Source organism: Eschrichtius robustus, chromosome 5 (genome assembly GCF_028021215.1).
Source record: "Eschrichtius robustus isolate mEscRob2 chromosome 5, mEscRob2.pri, whole genome shotgun sequence".
NCBI lineage: Eukaryota > Metazoa > Chordata > Mammalia > Artiodactyla > Eschrichtiidae > Eschrichtius > Eschrichtius robustus.
In genome coordinates, this window is record NC_090828.1 from 76,955,428 (window position 1) to 76,974,102 (window position 18,675).

The 18,675-nt window shown below is 36.0% G+C and overlaps 1 protein-coding gene across 2 annotated transcripts in view; it reads right to left on the minus strand.

The window, feature by feature from the left end:
- Nucleotides 1-18,675, minus strand: part of GALNT13 (polypeptide N-acetylgalactosaminyltransferase 13) — a 569,026-nt gene that overhangs the window by 57,840 nt on the left and 492,511 nt on the right. For both annotated transcript variants that reach the window (XM_068543985.1, XM_068543984.1), the window contains exon 10: nucleotides 13,433-13,572. In XM_068543985.1, the coding sequence (XP_068400086.1) occupies nucleotides 13,433-13,572 (140 nt within the window). The remainder of the gene's footprint in view (nucleotides 1-13,432; nucleotides 13,573-18,675) is intronic.

The following is an 18,675-nucleotide window of genomic DNA, read 5'->3' on the forward strand; positions in this document are numbered from 1 at the left end:
ATTGGTTGCTTAGTAGCATATTATTTAGCCTCACATGTTTGTGTTTTTTACATTTTTTTTCTTGTGTTCGATTTCTAATCTCATAGTGTTGTGGTTGGAAAAGATGCTTTATATGATTTCAATTTTCTTAAATTTACCATGGTTTTCTTTGTTGCCCAGCATGTGCTCTAACCTGGAGAATGTTCTGTGTGCAGTTGAGAAGAACTGTATTCTGCCACTTTGGAGTGGAGTGTCCTATAAATATCAAGCCCATCTGGTCTCTTGTTGTGTGTGTCATTTAAAGCTTGTGTTTCCTTGTTTATTTTCTGTCTGGATGATCTGTCTATTGGTGTAAGCGGGGTGTTAAAGTCTCCCAGTATTCTTGTGTTACTGTTGATTTCCCCTTTTATGGCTGTTAGCATTTGCCTTATGTATTGAGGTGTTCCTATGTTGGGTGCATAAATATTTATAATTGTTATATCTTCTTCTTGGATTGATCCCTCAATCATTGTGTAGTATCCTTCTTTGTCTCTTCTGACAGTCTTTATTTTAAAGTCTATTTTGTCTGATATGAGTGTTGCTTACTCCAGTCTTTTTTTGATTTCCATTTGCATGGAGTACCTTTTTGCATCCTGTCACTTTCAGTGTGTATGTGTCCCTAGCTCTGAAGTGGGTCTTTTGTAGACAGCTTATATACGGGTCTTGTTTTTGTATCCATTCAGCCAGTGTACATCTTTTGGTTGGAGCATTTAATCCATTTACATTTAATGTAATTATCAATATGTATGTTCTTCTTGCCATTTTGTTAATTGTTTTAGATTTCTTTTAGTAGGTCTTTTTCTTCCCTTCCTCTTTTATTATCTTCTCTTATGATTTGACGACTTTCTTTAGTGTTGTGTTTGTATTCCTTTTTCTTCTTTGTGTGTATATCTATTATAGATATTTGGTTTGCAGTTACATGAGGTTTTGATATAGCAGTCTATATATATATATACAAGATTGTTTTAAGTTGCTGTTCTCTTAATTTCAAATGTGTTTCCAATATCCTGCATTTGTATTGTTCTGTTCTCACGATTGCTGGTTTTGATATCATTTGTGTGTGGATGGTTTCCTATGTTTACTAAATGTTTGCCTTTACCAGTGAGCTTTCCCATTCCTAATTTTCTTGTTTAGAGTTGTGGCTTTTTCTTTTTCACCTAGAGAAGTTCCTTTAGCATTTGTTGTAAATCTGGTTTGGTGGTGCTGAATTCTCTTATTTTTTGCTTGTCTGTAAAGCTTTTGTTTTCTCTGTCAGATCTGAATGAAAGCCTTGCTGGGTAGAATATTCTTAGTTGTAGGTTTTTTCCTTTCATCACTTTAAATATATTGTGCCACTCCCTTCTGGATTGTAGAGTTTATGCTGAAAAATCAGCTGATAACCTTATAGGGATTCCCTTGCATGTTACTTGTTGCTTTTCCTTCGTTGCTTTTAATATTTTTTCTTTGTCTTTAAGTTTTGTAAGTTTGATTAATATATGTCTTGGCATGTTCCTCCTTGAGTTTATCCTGTATGGAACTCTGTGCTTCCTGGAGTTGAGTGAGTGTTTCCTTTTCCATGTTAGGGAGGTTTTCAGCTATAATCTCTTCAAATATATTGTCGGGCCCTTTCTGTGTCTCCTCTCATCCTGGGACCCCTGTAATGCAAATGTTGGTGTGTTTAATGTTGTCCCAGAGGTCTCTGAGACTGTCCTCTTTTCTTTTAATTCTTTTTTCTTTGTTTTGTTCTACAGCAGTGATTTCCACCATTCTGTCTTCCAGGTCACTTATCAGTTATTATGCCTCAGTTATTCTGCTATTGATTCTTTCTAGTGTATTTTTCATTTCAGTTATTGTATTGTTCAACTCTGTTTGTTCTTTATCTCTTTGTTAAACTGTTTTTGTATCTTCTAGGTTTGTGCCTCCATTCTTTTTCCAAGATCTTGGATCATCTTTACCATCATTACTCTGAATTATTTTTCAGGCAGATTGCCTATCTCCACTTCAGTTAGTTGTTCTTCCAGGGTTTTATCTTTTACATTTGTCTGGTGCGTATTCCTTTTCCATCTCATTGTGTCTGACTTTCTCTGTTTCCAGTCTCAGTTCCACAGGCTGCAGGATTGTATTTCCTCTTGCTTCTAGTGTCTGTTCCCTGGTGGGTGATGCTGGTCTAAGAGGCTTGTGCAGGCTTCCTGGTAGGAGGGACTGGTGCCTGCCTATCGGTGGGTGGAGCTGGGTCTTGTCCCTCTGGTGAGCAGGCTGTGTCAAGGGGTGTGTTTAATGGATAGCTGTGGGTTCAGGAAGGTTTTAGGCAGCCTGTCTGCTGATGGGTGGAGCTGTGTTCCCACCGGGTTGGTTGTCTGGCCTGAGGCATCTCAGCACTGAAGCCTACAGGCTGTTGGGTGGGGCCAGGACTTGGTGACAAAATGGCAGACTCCTGGAGAGTTCATGCCAATGAGTACTCCCCTGTACCTCTGCCACCAGTGTCCTCTTCTCCACAGTGAGCCATAGCCACCCCCCTGCTCTCCAGAAGACCAAGACTAGCAGGTAGGTCTGGCCCAGGCGCCTATGGAGTCCCTGCTTTTTCCATGGGTCCTGGTGTGTACCCTCCAAGGGTGGTTTCTCTTTCCCCCAGTCCTGTGGAGTTTCTGCAGTGAAGCCCCACTGGATTTCAAAGCCAAATGCTCTGGGGGCTCCTTCTCCCAATGTTAGACCCCCAGACTGGGGAGCCTGATGTGGGGTTCAGAACTCTCACTCCTGTGGGACAACCTCTATGATGTAATTATTTTCCAGTTTGTGGGTCACCCACGCAGTGGGTATGGGATTTGATTGTTTTGCACATGGGCCCCCTCCTACTGTCTCATTGTGGCTTCTTTGTCTTTTAGATGTAGACGATCTTTTTTGGTACATTCGTCTTTTTTGTCAGTGGTTGTTTAGCAGTTATTTGTGATTTTGGTGTTTTCGTGAGAGGAGGCAAGCTCAAGTCCTTCTACTCTGCTATCTTGTCTCTACTGCCACCCCCCTGCCCCACCCTGACCTCTCCCATTTTTATCTGGACTTTGTCACTGTTGTCCCTACCTCCTTAAGTTGGGCTTTATTCCCTGAAGTTTCTGCTGAGAAAGAGCTTCAGCTATTGAGTTGTAAGAATTCACAGGCTGCAGAGTTTTCAGACCCTTCAGACATTTAGAGAGGGGACTTTTCACTGACTTGCACATTGGATTTTATGAAAACACTTCTCCCAGTTTCAACTACTATTATTAAATTGGCATAAAACAGTTTCTCATGAGTATCTATTGGCAACTCAGGTGTTATCCTGGTCTCATTTCCGTCAGATGACACCCCATTGCTTCCCTTTTTTCCTGCTGCAATGATTGTATTATCATATGGTCATGAATTTTACAGGTCATATTTTGGGATTGGTGAGAATATCTTGTCACCTAATTTTATCGTTAAAGTTGTCCATCAGTTTTTGGTTTTGCTAACCTGGATGCTCTCTCTGCCTCAGTGGAGGAATTCAAAGAGATTCAAACAGTGTCACTGCTGCTGCTATTTTTTCAGAATTCCAGAATAGACTCATTTTGGGGACTTCATGAAAAGGAGCCTGTTTTATTCATGACATGTTCTAACTTTTCTAAAAATTGGTTTGATGGTTTCCAGACATGTAATATTAATTGCCCCTTAGAATGCAGCAGGTGCTAAGAGGATATAGTATAGGAACCCAAGTCGAATCTGGTGAGGCTGGCTGGACATGGGTTCTAGGAGACTAGAAATAATTAGGAGTCAGTGGTTTTAGGAAAGCTGTCAGAATGAGACAGGGATGGCAACCACCACAATCACCACAATAATAATTATTATTTATAATTGTAATTGTATGTGCCATGAACTGTCCCAAGCACTTATGTGTAATAACTAATTCAAAACCAACCTATTACCCCCATTTTACACATGAAAACATTAAGATACAAAGAGGTTAAGTAGTTTGTCCAAATAAGTTATTGAAAGTTATTATAGTGAGTTTGGGAATTGCCTAGTCCTGCCATCCAGACAGGTAGGCAGTGTTGTTCAGAAAGGAGTCCTATAAGGAGGAAGGGAGGATTAAGTTCTAGTTGAATAAAGGTAAAGGTAAATGACAGGTCATCCAGACAGTGGCAAAGACACATGGAACATGAAAGGGGCCTAGGATCAGACCTGAGGAACCAGGTCAAAAAGTCTAGAAGCAAAGTGGTTTCCATGCTGAGTGTCTGTCAGACTGTTGGGCCCAGGTCATGAAAATGACTTCTGGCTATCATGACATTGGATACCAATATGGAGTGTCAGGGAACAGGGCTATCAATACCCATCTTAAAAAATTGAGAAGGACATATCATCTGGATAGAGACAATCTCTGAGAGGTTTTTGTGAGTAGTCCTATGATATCCAGATTTTTTTAAAAAATGCATGTACATCTAGAAGGCAGCCTGATGTACATCAGGTTATTCTCAAGTCAATGAGCCTAACAGTGGGAATCTGTAATATTTTCTTCAAACATAAAAATAGTCACTAGTGTCTTCTGACAGTCCTCAACAAGCAAATCTTAATGCACAATATAAGATACTGGCATACAGGAAAGTTCAAACTATGCATCTCATCTTTTGAGATGCAAAGGATGATCAGATATAGGATGATTTTGCGTGATTTTAAAATCAGAACCATTGTAAGAACACCCTGGAACTGAGGCAAATATATATATTCCCAAAGAATGTTATTTAAGCAAAGAAATGAAATATCAGGAAAGATCCTGATCTTGTCACTGTTGTCATATTACCTGACAACACCAATTGCTTGATCATGCCATTCATTAATCCTGAGAAAAATCTAGGCAAACAAACATGGAGGAACTTCATCCATAGAAACTCCTTACAGAATCCAACCTGTATCAACATAAGTAGAACATACAGGTAGTTCTGCATTCTGAGAAATTCTTGTGACTCATTCCTTATGTTGTGGTATAGCTTTGAATATATGGTGTAGGGCCAATGTAGTTTTAACTTTGTTGTCTGCTTGGACATTTCTTTGTTTACACATAATCTTTTATTGCCTGAGAAAAATCTTTCATGACATAAACTTGGGAGTATTTTTCCCACTTGTGTTTTAATATTTGAAATCAGCAAGTCTTTTTCTAAATGTTTCTACTCATTGGTAGTATCATTGGTAATGTTCTTACCACTTGCATGGTTTGTTCATTAGCTTTTGCTCCCTCTACTGGATTGTAACAGCAAGCAACAATGAGAACTCCAATTCTAAAAAAGAGTCATAAACTCCCACCCTCACCACCTTTGAACTTCAAAACTAACAGGTAAACTTCATTCTAAAATAAGAGTCTAAACTTAAACTAGCTTTTTTTGGGCTTTAATTACTCCAGCACATGCTTATCTTTCAACTGCACATTGTTACTCATTATCATTATTTTAAATATGTCAACCTCCTTTGGTTTCTCTTTACTTTGTAAAGAAGGAAATAGGCACATTTGCAGTGAATTCCAGAGTTTAATGTTAATATTTCCATGTAATTAATTGCTGCAGTGAATATGCATTTAAGTATATTTTCTCTTTACCAAATTATGAATAAATCAGAAGGATGATTTTACACAGATTTGCAAAATCTATTTAATTAACAAACCCAAGCTGACTTCTCTTATGTAAACCTGGGTTTAGAATGTCCTGACTGTGAGATTTAAAAATTATGAGTATGTGATATCTTAACCTCCTTCAACAAAACAGTAAAGAATACAGAAAACTGAACAATTTCATTTATTTTGGTGGATAACAAAAGCAAACAAGAATCCTAGGAGAATTCTTAAATGCTTAACTGGAATATAGTTTGTTGCAGTTGTTTTGTGCCAATACATATTTAAGTGATAGAATTGATTCTAATTTATTTATCAGCAGTGTAAAGTAAAAAAAAAAAAAATTTTTTTCTAGTAAGATACTCACTCATTTTGTCCATAGGTGGGTTACCCAGCCCAACATTCTTTAAGGTTAACATCTGATGAAGAGTAATATATTCTGCCTGTATATGTGCATATTTAGTTACACTGGGATGAAAATCAGCTACTGGTCCCAAGGAGTTTTGGAAATATCATCATGGGCAGAGAGAATGCCCCCACTTGTGCCAAGCTGTATAAAATGAGGCTTTCTTACTGGTTATCCTATTAAAGGGTCAAGAAGATGGTGAATTTATAAATAGATCTCCTGATCACCAACAGAAAGTGTAACACTCTCAGGGTTTTAGCCTCTGCATTTGGCAGTAACTGATTTTATCCTTAATCCCTGCAGCCTAGCAGCTTCAATAGATGATGTCTATTTTTAGTTACTTAAATTTGCTCTTTAACAATATTTAAGGAACACAGTGTCAGTGTGTGCAAGGATCTTAACTAGCTGATAAGGTTAAAGAATACAAGAGGAAAAGGAAGTGCTGAGGTCAAGCAGGCAGTACAAAATGCAGAGACTAACGTCAAAACGTCTTCCAAGCAGCATGCAAATGCAAATATTAAGCCCCAGGAGTTAAAAGTCACTTGGCTCCAGCAATCCTCTTCTCTCCCTTCTTGCCCTCTCTATTCTTGTGTTCTACATAGCTCACATTTTTTCCAAAATGCTGGCCCGTCTGAGGCCAAAAATTTAGGGTGAAGCCTTACTACTTTAGAAAGCCATTTTTCAATCTTATACTTGAATTAGCTTTTATATTTACAAGATCAGAAGCTGACATGCTAAATATACATAAGCTAAAGGGCTACTTAAGAGAGAATTTAATGCTGCAAGAAGCTCTACTTCCTTATTCCATTATGATCTGCTTACTAAGTCTAAAAGGCATATGCTTCATTAAGCTACTTAAAGGTTTTAGTTCAAAGCAATTACACAGCTTTTAATTTCCCATTGGAAGCTGCATGTAATTCACGGGCTGGGTAAAGTAATATTTCAATTACCTGAGTAAAATGCAAATGTAAGAAATTAAGACAGCTATCTGATATCAATACTGATGATTATTTTGGTGATAATACACGATAATAGAAACTGAATACCATGTTTGCCTCTATCTTGCAATAAAACTAGGAAAGTTATAAAGAGAAATTGACATGAAAATATTTATATTCACCAATGCACTGCAATATTAAATATCTAGGCTTTGAAAAACATTGACACTCAAGGATATTGTAAATTGTTAAATCCTAACAATTTCATTTGAAATTAAGTGAGGAGTACATATGAATTACTACAAAGAAATAACTTTGTCCTCTAGATAAGTAGCTTTGGACACCTGATACCACTTTGAGACTAACTATTTGAGAGATAGTACCTTCGTATATAAGGAAAGGTAGTTTTTTTACGTCTTTTTAATTGATGGTTAATGACAGGTAGTAAGAAAGAAAAAGATTTAAGTAAATGACTGTTGTCCATTAACAGTTCATCCCGAACTCATTATCAAAGTGTCCATCAAATTATGTATACATGACTAGGCAAAATCGAATTAGAAAGCAGTGCTTGGTGAATTTGTCCTTCTGTTTCCAAGGAAACAGGTGCAGGATTGCATCTCTTTAAGGATGGTTTTAAAGTGGAAAATTGCAGTACATTAATATTCCAGAAAGTTCAAAACTTAATATATCTCATAGATTTTTGAATTTATTGGGTTTTTGAAACAGCAGCTTATAGCATGCCTATATACCACATGTTTATTTCTACTTAATTTCTTACCTGTTTGTTTGATTCTCTTTTGCCATCCCCCACCCCCATTTCAGTAGAATGGCTTAAGAGTAAAGGTCTTTCCTTATTGACTTTGCATTGTTAGCATATAACACAGGTTCTAGCTTAATCTCTTATTTAATAAAAGCATTTTGAATGAATAACATATAGTAATATAATCTATTTTCTCCTTCTAGTTATAAGAAAAAGTGAGCTTTAGTGTCAGACTAAAATGTATTGAATCCTGACTCCAATATTTAGTTAGCTCTATAACCATTAGGTCAATCACATGAACTTTCTCCATATAGGTTCCATATTTAATTGGGGATAATAACAAAACCTGAATTGTGATTTTTAAATACTGCAATTATTATTAAGCATCTAGCATAATGTTTGACATAGTAAGAAAACAGTAAATAGTAGCTATAATAATTACAATACCTGTAACTACTGGTGCTGCTACTAATTCTTGCTAGGTGGTGGTGTAGATGCTCTGTATCCTCAGTCATCACTATAACCTTGTATGATTACCCTCCTGCTGCTGACAAGTACCAGAGAGAAGACCTAGTGCTACCTGAGTCCTAAACTGTGAGGTCAGTATTTAAACCCTCCTCTGCTTGATTCCGAAGCCTGGGATTTTTTCAGTACAACGTGCTGCCTCTTCTGGATATGTTTCAAAAACCCTGAAAGGTGTAATCTCTATCTTTAAAAGTTTTTCAAACGATTTCTATAAGATTCATTACAGAAGATAGTTACTTTAAAATCAGTAGGTTGTATAAAGGAATTTTCCCACACTTCATTTTCACTTTTTCAGAAAGTCAATTAATTAGGTTTCTTGATGTAGTGCAGGAAAGCATAAAACTGAATTTTTAACATGGAAGTAAACATCTAGGTTCCATTTCAGAGCCCTGAATCTTTCTCAGGAGTCACCCCGGTGGCCTCAGAAAATTTCCAAAAAGCCCTCTTTACTCATATCTGTCTTGTTATATAGGCCCTGGTCATACCTTCTTTTAGAAAGAGTTATCAGTGTTTACTCATCAGCTGGGTCCATTGATTACGGTGGGAGAAATACTCTACTACAAGAATAGAAAAACTCCCTTCTTCTAAAGGTACAGTCAGATTCACGCTTGATCCAACAAACTAACTTTTCAGTAAAGAAATGAACGTTAGGTATTTTATTGGGGATCTTCAGTGGAACTAGATTATAATAATAACTCGCATGCAAACAGTGTTCCAGTTTAAAAAACACTCTCATATATTTTATGTACTGAATATAAATAAATCCCTGTGACATTAGTGCTAACATGGGAATACTGCATATTTGAAAACAACAGCAATGACACCCTCCCAATGAAAACAAACAAAACCAAAAACACCAGAGGCACAGGACTAGTGACTAAAGTTACACCTAGAAAGTAGTGTATTCAGTGTTATTACACATGAACCTTTGCACTGCAGTATTCAGATTAATGTTGAATAGATGTAAACTGAAAAATTCTATAGAGAGATATTTACCTGGCTGATGAGTAAGTGAAGATTTGGCAAACAAACAGTGCATGGATAAGGCACAGAAAAACAAACAGCCTTTAAAAACAATTCAGCTAGGAACAAATTGCATTTTTTTTTTTCTTTATTTTCTAGTTAATCACAAGTGATGTTTATAGTTATGGAGTGGATAAAGTCATAGATATCTTAGCAAATGCACCAAAAAGCATTAGACTGAATTTTCAGATATTCTACTGTTATGACCTATAAAAACGGCAGATTCAACAAATGTAATAAATATTTTTGAAATGCATGTATTATTGCTGTTGAAATGCTTTAATTACAACCAATATTAAATTAGTTTTGATTCTCAAACCTAATCCCCATTAGGTGGGAAGTTAACAGTATGGAACATATAATTCATAAAGGAATAATTCTTATTTTGAGCAATTGAATATGTATTAGGCACATATGCCTGTATAGTTATGATAAAGCCAACTTTTAAATTTCTAAAGATAATAGATATTTTGTGACTATATTACCCAATCTACAGGTTCAGTGCAATCCCTATCAAATTACTAATGGCATTTTTCACAGAATTTGAACAAAAAAATTGTAATTTATATGGAAACACAGAAAGACCCCGAAGAGCCAAAGCAATCTTAAGAAAGACGGACCTGGAGGAATAAGACTCCCTGACTTCAGAATATACTACAAAGCTACAGTCATCAAAAGAGTATGGTACTGGCACATATACAGAAATATAGATCAATGGAACAGGACAGAAAGTCCAGAGATAAACCCACGCACCTATGGTCACCTAATCTATGAGGAAGGAGGCAAGAATATACAATGGAGAGAAGACAGTCTCTTCAATAAGTGGTGCTGGGAAAACGGGACAGCTACATGTAAAAGAATGAAATTAGAACACTCCCTAACAAACATCATACACAAAAATAAAATGGATTAAAGACCTAAATGTAAGGCCAGATACTATAAAACTCTTAGAGGAAAATATAGGCAGAACACTCGCTGACATAAATCATAGCAAGATCTTTTTTGATCTACCTCCTGGAATAATGAAAATAAAAACAAAAATGAACAAATGGGACCTGATTTAGCTTTTGCACAGCAAAGGAAACCATAAACAAAATGAAAAGGAAACCATAAACAAAATGAAAAGAAAGACCACCCTCAGAATGGGAGAAAATATTTACAAACAAAGAGACCCACAAGGGATTAATCTCCAAAATATACAAAGAGCTCATGCAGCTCAAACAACCCAATCAAAAAATGGGCAGAAGATCTAAATAGACATTTCTCCAAAGACATACAGATGGCCAAAAAGCACATGAAAAAGATGCCCAACATCACTAGTGATGAGAGAAATGCATATCAAAACTACAATGAGGTATCACCTCACACCAGTCAGAATGGCCATCATCAAAAAATCTACAGACAATAAATGCTGGAGAGGGTGTGGAGAAAAGGGAACCCTCCTACACTGCTGGTGGGAATGTAAATTGGTACATTCTATGGCAAACAGATGGAGGTTCCTTAAGAAACTAAAAACAGAGCTACCATAGGATCCAGCAATCCCACTCCTGGGCATATATCTGGAGAAAACCATAATTCGAAAAGATACATGCACCCCAATGTTCATTGCAGCACTATTTACAATAGCCAGGACATGGAAGTAACCTAAATGTCCATCAGCAGAGGAATGGATAAAGATGAGGTATGTACATACAATGGAATATTACTCAGCCATAAAAAAGAAAATAATGCCATTTGTAGCAACATGGATGGACCTAGAGATTGTCATACTGAGTGAAGTAAGTCAGAAAGAAAAAGACAAATATCATATGATAGCGCTTATATGTAGAATCTGAAAAAAGGTACAAATGAACTTATTTACAAAACAGAGTCACAGATGTAGAAAACAAACTTATGGTTACCATGGGGGAAAAGGGGGGAGGGATAAATTGGGAGATTGGGAAAGATATCTAACACAATTCTATATATAAAATAGGTAACTAATAAGGACCTATTATATAGCACAAGGAACTCAATACTCTGTAATGGTCTATATGGGAAAAGCATCTAAAAAAGAGTGGATATATGTTGTAATGGTCTATATGGGAAGAGCATCTAAAAAAGAGTGGATATATGTATATGTATGATTCACTTTGCTGTACACCTGAAATTAACACAACATTGTAAATCGAGTATACTCCAATAAAAATTTTAAAAGTCATAGAGAAAGAAGAAATAAGACAAAGGCATTTTATTCTTCTCTAGATAATAAAGTTAGGGTAGGGTTATTCTCTGAATTGCACATGGTAATTAGAAAAAGTAGCTTTCTGGATGAGTGTGAGTGAAAAACTTTTATTAAAGAAGTGAAAATATTTATAAAAAAATATTTTGAAAAAGAATGGTGCAGATCAAGGGTTCTCAGTGTGTCCACAAAGTCTATATGATTTTGATAATAATAATGATAATACTTTTCACTCACTTCTCATGAATGTACAAGGAGTCTTCCGTAGGCTACATGGTGTGTTAGACTGAATATAGAAGCATTTGTAAGAATCCAACTATCTTTTTTTGGCCAGTTTTTAATGCAATTAAAAAAAAATTCTTCTTACTATTTGGTTTTGCTTTATATTTTTCAAAAATATGTTACTTATATTAATGTGTAATGGATTATTACATATTACCTTCAATAAATTAATAAATTTTAAAGTTTCCAGTTTGTTTCAACATAATAAATACTAATAATTAGAGCCCACATAAATAAAAGCTCTTCATGGTTTACAATAAATTTTAAGAGTGTAAGCTCCATATGACTAAAAAGTTTTAGAGAACTTTTTAGAGTTCTCTAAAGAAACAAGAAAATACTATTATTTATTCCATCTTCAACTATGTTCTTACTTTTTACAAATCCCAGTGATATACACCTTTATGGTCTTTGTAATTTATGAGAAGTCATTTATAATAGATCTGTTTAAAAACCCTTAAAGCATTTTATTCATAACATAAAAAATAAAAGCTTTTGCACAGAAAAGGAAAACATAAGACGAAAAGACAACCCTCAGAATGGGAGAAAATATTTGCAAATGAAGCAACTGACAAAGGATTAATCTCCAAAATTTACAAGCAGCTCATGCAGCTCAATATCAAAAAAACAAAGAGCCCAATCCAAAAATGGGCAGAAGACCTAAAGAGACATTTCTCCAAAGAAGATATACAGATTGCCAACAAACACATGAAAGGACGCTCAACATCACTAATCGTTAAGAGAAATGCAAATCAAAATTACAATGAGGTATCACCTCACACCAGTCAGAATGGCCATCATCAAAAAATCTAGAAACAAATGCTGGAGAGGGTGTGGAGAAAAGGGAACCCTCTTGCACTGTTGGTGGGAATGTAAATTGATAGAGCCACTATGGAGAACAGTATGGATGTTCCTTAAAAATAAAACTACCATACAACCCAGCAGTCCCACTACTGGGCATATACCCTGAGAAAACCATAATTCCAAAAGAGTCATGTACCACAATGTTCATTGCAGCTCTATTTACAATAGCCAGGACATGGAAGCAACCTAAGTGTCCATATACAGATGAATGGATATAGAAGATGTGGCACGTATATACAATGGAATATTAGTCAGCCATAAAAAGGAATGAAATTGAGTTATTTGTAGTGAGGTGGATGGACCTAGAGTCTGTCATACAGAGTGAAGTCAGAAGAGAAAAACAAATACCATATGCTAACACATACATATTATATGTAATCTAAAAAAAAAAAAATGTTTCTGAGGAACCTAGGGGCAGGACAGGAATAAAGACACAGGCGTAGAGAATGGACTTGAGGACATGGGGAGGGGGATTGGTAAGCTGGGACGAAGTGAGAGAGTGGCATGGACATATATACACTACCAAATGTAAAATAGCTAGTGGGAAGCAGCCACATACCACAGGGATATCAGCTCGGTGTTTTGTGACCACCTAGAGGGGTGAGATAGGAAGGGTGGGAGGGAGATGCAAGAGGGAGGAGATATGGGGATATATGTATATGTATAGCTGATTCACTTTGTTATACAGCAGAAACTAACACACCATTGTAAAGCAATTATACTCCAATAAAGATGTTAAAAAAAAATATTGAGCTCCTTAGAAATTGCTCCTTTTGCAAAATATATTTATAACTTAACCAAAATAAATAATCCATACCTCGCCAAGTGAGTAATAACGTCTTGGGATCTGGGAGTCCGGATAGATGTTTTCAAGGTACCAAGAAAAGGGCTTACACTTCAGATTTTCTCTTAGTGTTCTTCTGACTGACACATCTCCATAATCCACTTTGACAACACCTGCAATTTTGCAGAGAAACACACAAATCAGTTTGTGCTATTTTCATTTCAGCACTGTTTCACTGTTTACTTTGCTATCAGTTTTTTTCTCTGTAATTAAACTTTCATCAAATTGAATTGCATATGCAGCTGCTACTACACTGATTTTCTTACTATCATCCAATTAGTACATTAAATGGATATTAAAAGGTTTTCCATTGGTTATGACTTTTCAAATGCAAATATTTATCACCAAGTACTTGTACTTCCTAGATTCAATAATTAATCAACTAAGTGTAATTTGGTATTAATTTAGTATCTCATAATCAAAGCTTAATTGAGCTGTGTGATAACATGGTTGTTTCTCTTTAATAAAAATTTTAGTAACTCCACTATTTTTATTATTGCTCATATTTTCCCTTTAGTGTCATTTATTCACCACTTGTGGATTTCATGAGAAATTTACATAAATATAGTCCTCACAATGGACGGCACATATGTGTTCTAAATTTTCCTTCTTCTTGAATTTTTATTCTATCTAGGTTTACCATGGACCTAATATTTTTTTTATTGATTTTTTTTTCCTATCTTATTTTACAAGTTAGCGTAAACCACTTCAAATCCTTGAGTAAGTTAGTGAATATATAAGCATAAAGAAACATAAGTAAATGAAATATACTTACATGTGTATATTAAAATTGCTTAATTGTACTTCATATAATAGACTATATGAATTTAAAATGAATATTTCCATTGAAGATCATAAAAGAATGCTCTTTAGTTGAGAAAAATAACAATGCCACTAAGTTTTATATAAAAGATACGGTGACATGAATTGCTCATTAATATTAAAATGACAATTGAAGTGACTAAATAACTGTGATAAGATGACAATTATTTCTTAGATTATTTTGAAAAGGTCTCTGTTTAACATGTTTAAGACTAGTAAGCAACCAGACTTTGGCACAGGAAAAAAATGGCCCAGTATTTAGTATATTCTGTCCCAACCAAGCAGCAAAGCCAATTAGTCATTTTGTAAGAAAGGAACAACTGTTTAGGAAATTGAAATGTCTGTAACTAATACCATTACTTGGGTCACTATTTTCAAATGAGGCGATACTCTTGAAGCTCAATCACCTGCCCGTCCTTCCCACCCCCACCACCCCTGTTTCTTTCAGAATTTTTGTTTTCTCAAAATTAAATGTCTTACTGTTGTTAGAAAGCATTCTGCTGTGCTTAAGCAGCCAAACCATTTCCTTCTAAGATAAAATATTGATTTTTCTAGCTAGTGTTTGGATGAAAACAACGTGATCTTTGGGCTTTTTAGACAGATAAATACTTCCTTTCAAAATAATTCTATCCAGAACTTCCAATCTGGAGTGCAGCTTTCAAAAGAAGAGGTTCAAAAACATTTACAAAATAGATCACTAAGAGAATTTCTCTTTGTGTTAAGAGCTACACAAATATATGGTCTTGAAAATCTTATAAAAAGATGCTATTGGACCCAGAAAAAAAAGGCACTGCTGCTTCAAAGGACTTAGTTCAACAGTTAGTTTTACGGTTCTCGTTTCATTTTCGAGGTGGGCAAATTTACTCAAAGTGGCTTATTTATATATCAGTACGCTCCCTTTTCATCATGTTCAGATTTAGTATTCCTGGCTCCAGAATTTTTTCCTAGGAGGCTTTTATGAGCACTTTTCTGATTGGAAGAAAGTTTAAAGGTTCATTTGCATATATTTTACATGAGATAAGAGAAAATGTTAATTGCCCACATCAGATTTTCAAAGGGTGGTTGGTGGAGAATGATAGAGCTTATTGAGATTACCGTTAGAAATGCACAAAAATACCATGGACTTGATATTTTGGTAAGCATTGCTTTTCCCCTCTGTATGGATATTTTCCTACTTAGAGGTAAGATATTCAGTATTAGGTAAGACACAGAAGTGCTCACCAAACTTTCATCAATTCCTCCACATTTCTCAGAACGCTGCAGTTAGGCAAGGACATCTGACTGGTTCTGACCAATGTCCCTCTGGTTGTAAGAATAGAAGGACTTGTATGAGACCCGTCAGCTCTCTTTTCCTCTGCCACAGGCCTCATACTCCTGTGTGTGCAGCTACAAGATGGTGAGACCTTTGTTAGTTTGTGTCAATGAGTGACTATGAAACAGAGTCTGAATTAGATTATTCATTTCCATGGCTTAAAATACCTTCTCACTTGTTTCCTAAACTATTGCCAACCCAAACCTCTCTGAAGTAGTTTATCCCATTGTTTACCCAGCAATTTTACTGGGATTTCTAATAGGTGTGTCAAATTTGACATGTCCAAAAAGGTCCTCTTGATTTCCCACATGATCCATCTTCAAGGTTCTAAATTTCAGAAAGTAGCACAAATATCCACCCATTTTTCTCAAGGCAAAAATACGGGAGTATTCCTTTTATCTCGCACACACTTTCAATTCATTAGCAATTCACAATATGGATCTTTCTACTTACTGTGGGGTTACATCCTGAAAAACCCATCATAAGTTGAAAATATCATTAAGTCAAAAATGCAGTCAATACACCTAACCTACCAAACATCATAGCTGAGCTGAGCCTACCTTAAATGTGCTCGGAACACTTACATTAGCCTGCAAGTGGGCAAAATCATCTAACATTAATCCAATTTTATAAAAAATTATTGAATATCTCATGTACTTTATTGAATATTGTACTGAAAGTGAAAAACAATGATTGAATGGATACGGAATAGCTGAAAGTGAAAAACAGAAATGATTGAGTAGGTACGGAATGGTTTTAAGTATATCAGTTGTTCACCCTCCTGACTGCACGCTGACTGGGAGCTGGGGCCACCTAGCTTCTCAAGAGAGCACCACGCTGCATGTTGCTAGCCAGGAAAAATATCAAAAACTGAAATTTGAGAAGTACAGTTTCTATTGAATACATATTGCTTTCATGCCATAGTAGAGTCAAAAAATTAAGTTGAATCATCATGAGTCAGGGACTATCTGTATATCCCCAGCCCCTCTACCATCCCCGTCACCATCCTGGTCCCACTCTCTCTCATCTCTTGCTTAGACTAGCATTGCCATAGCCTCTTCACTCGTCCTCCTGACATCTTACATTTCTGCATCTATCCTTTATTTACTGTTGCCTGCTCCCTAGGCAATATATTTGAAATATAAATAAAATCATGTGCTCCTCTGCTCCAGAGCTTCCAGTAGTTTTCCATTGTGCTAAAAATAATTGACAATATCCTAGCCATGGCCAAAGCTTCTTCATGAAATGACTCTGGTTATCTCTCTGAATTAATCACCTATATTCACTTTATTGTAGCAACACTGGCTTTCTCTTTCTCTTTTTCCCCCCTGTCTGGAAAGGTATTACCCTGGAACTTAGATGAGTTGTCCTTCACTTTGTCCAAATCTCTGCTCAAACTTTACTCCCTCAGGTTCACCCTGACCTTCCTATCTAAATTGATCACCCTTCCTATCATCCTGGTAATGCTCTATCCCTCTATCCTGCTTAATTGTTCTCCAGCATACTTGTTAGTATGTGATATCATATCACAGGTTAATTCTCTCATTGCCTCCCCAACGAAAACTTTGGACAAATTATTTAATCTCTTGAAGCCTAAGGTATTCTGTCTGATGATATCTTGTACGATGTTGTGAATACTAAATAATGTCTGAAAAAGGCATAGTACAGTACGTGGTATATAATAATTACTGAATACATATTATGTATTGTAACGGACACCTGTTGTTTTTGCCTGCCCAACATCCATTCTGCATTTTGGTAAGAGCATTCAAGTTTTCTTTGGGCAACCATCACAGCCCCACTTTCACTTTGTGTGTCTTGGTGACCGCGTTCCCCTTCCTGCCTTTCCAGCTCCACTGGGATCATAGAATAAAGGCATTATCACCAGTGAATCTTGCTGAAATTCACATTCTGATTCAGGTGGTCTAGAGGTGGGCCTGAGAGTCCGCATAGCTAACAAGTTCCCAGGGGATGCTGCTGTGCTCAGGCCAAATTCTGAGTAACACCCAAGACGATCAAAGCAGTCCGTTTCTCAGCCTTACTCAACAACCCATCATAATGATTGGCTCAGGAATGGGCACGTGAACTATCCAGGCTAATAAAAGTATACTCTGACAACTTTCTAGGACTGTTAGGAAGTTGAAGCTCTGTTTCTTCTGGAATTGCTAACTGTAAAGATGATTAAAGCTGGAGCTGCTGAGGCTGCCATAGAGAGAATGCCTAAGACAGTGAAGCCAATACAGGAGTAAGATAAACATGGAAAGAAAAGCAGGCAAAGATAGAGAGCATAAGCCAGGCCAACATTAAGTCAGCAGATATTTATCATCTTCCAGCTATATACAGGGCACTTTTTTCTAAGCACTTGGGATACATCAGTGAACAAAAGTATCTTCCTCAATGGAGTTTACATTCTAGGGTAAGGAAACATAAGCAAACAGTAATACATTAGAAGGTGATACGTGCTATGACAAAAATAGAATAGGGTGAGGGAAGAAGGTTGCAATAGAAGGAATCAGTGAATTATGATTTTTTTCAAAGGCAACTTACAGGAGTTGCAAGTTTTTAAGGTAAGTTTTTCAATGGGACTTGCACAAATGCTGGAGAAGCTCTGACCGAGTTTCATGATGAGTTAGTTAGAATGAAAAGTATTTTAAGTAACTCTACATTTGCAGGTTTGATTAATAGGTAAATGATAACATTTATGGTCAGTTTTATTTAATAACCTGTCATTCATCATTTTAAAATCTATTTCATGGTAGTATTAAATTTAGATACATAGAACAATTATGCTTTAATTCTTTAAATAGATAATAGAAGGTCATAATAATCTCAGTTAAGTTCTTCCCAAGTAGATACCTAATAAGCCTAATAGTTCTGGTTACCTATAATCAAAGTGCCTGATGACAGAATAGCCTGATTATAGACTAAAGTTTAGAGTTTTGTGCATAAGAATACATATTGCAGCATAGCTTAAAGTGGAGAAAAGGGGAAATAATTTCCTTCAATAAGGGAATTCTTAAGTAAATCAATGGTATACCTAACTGACAAAATATAATTGCTGTATTGAAATAATTATGTCTAT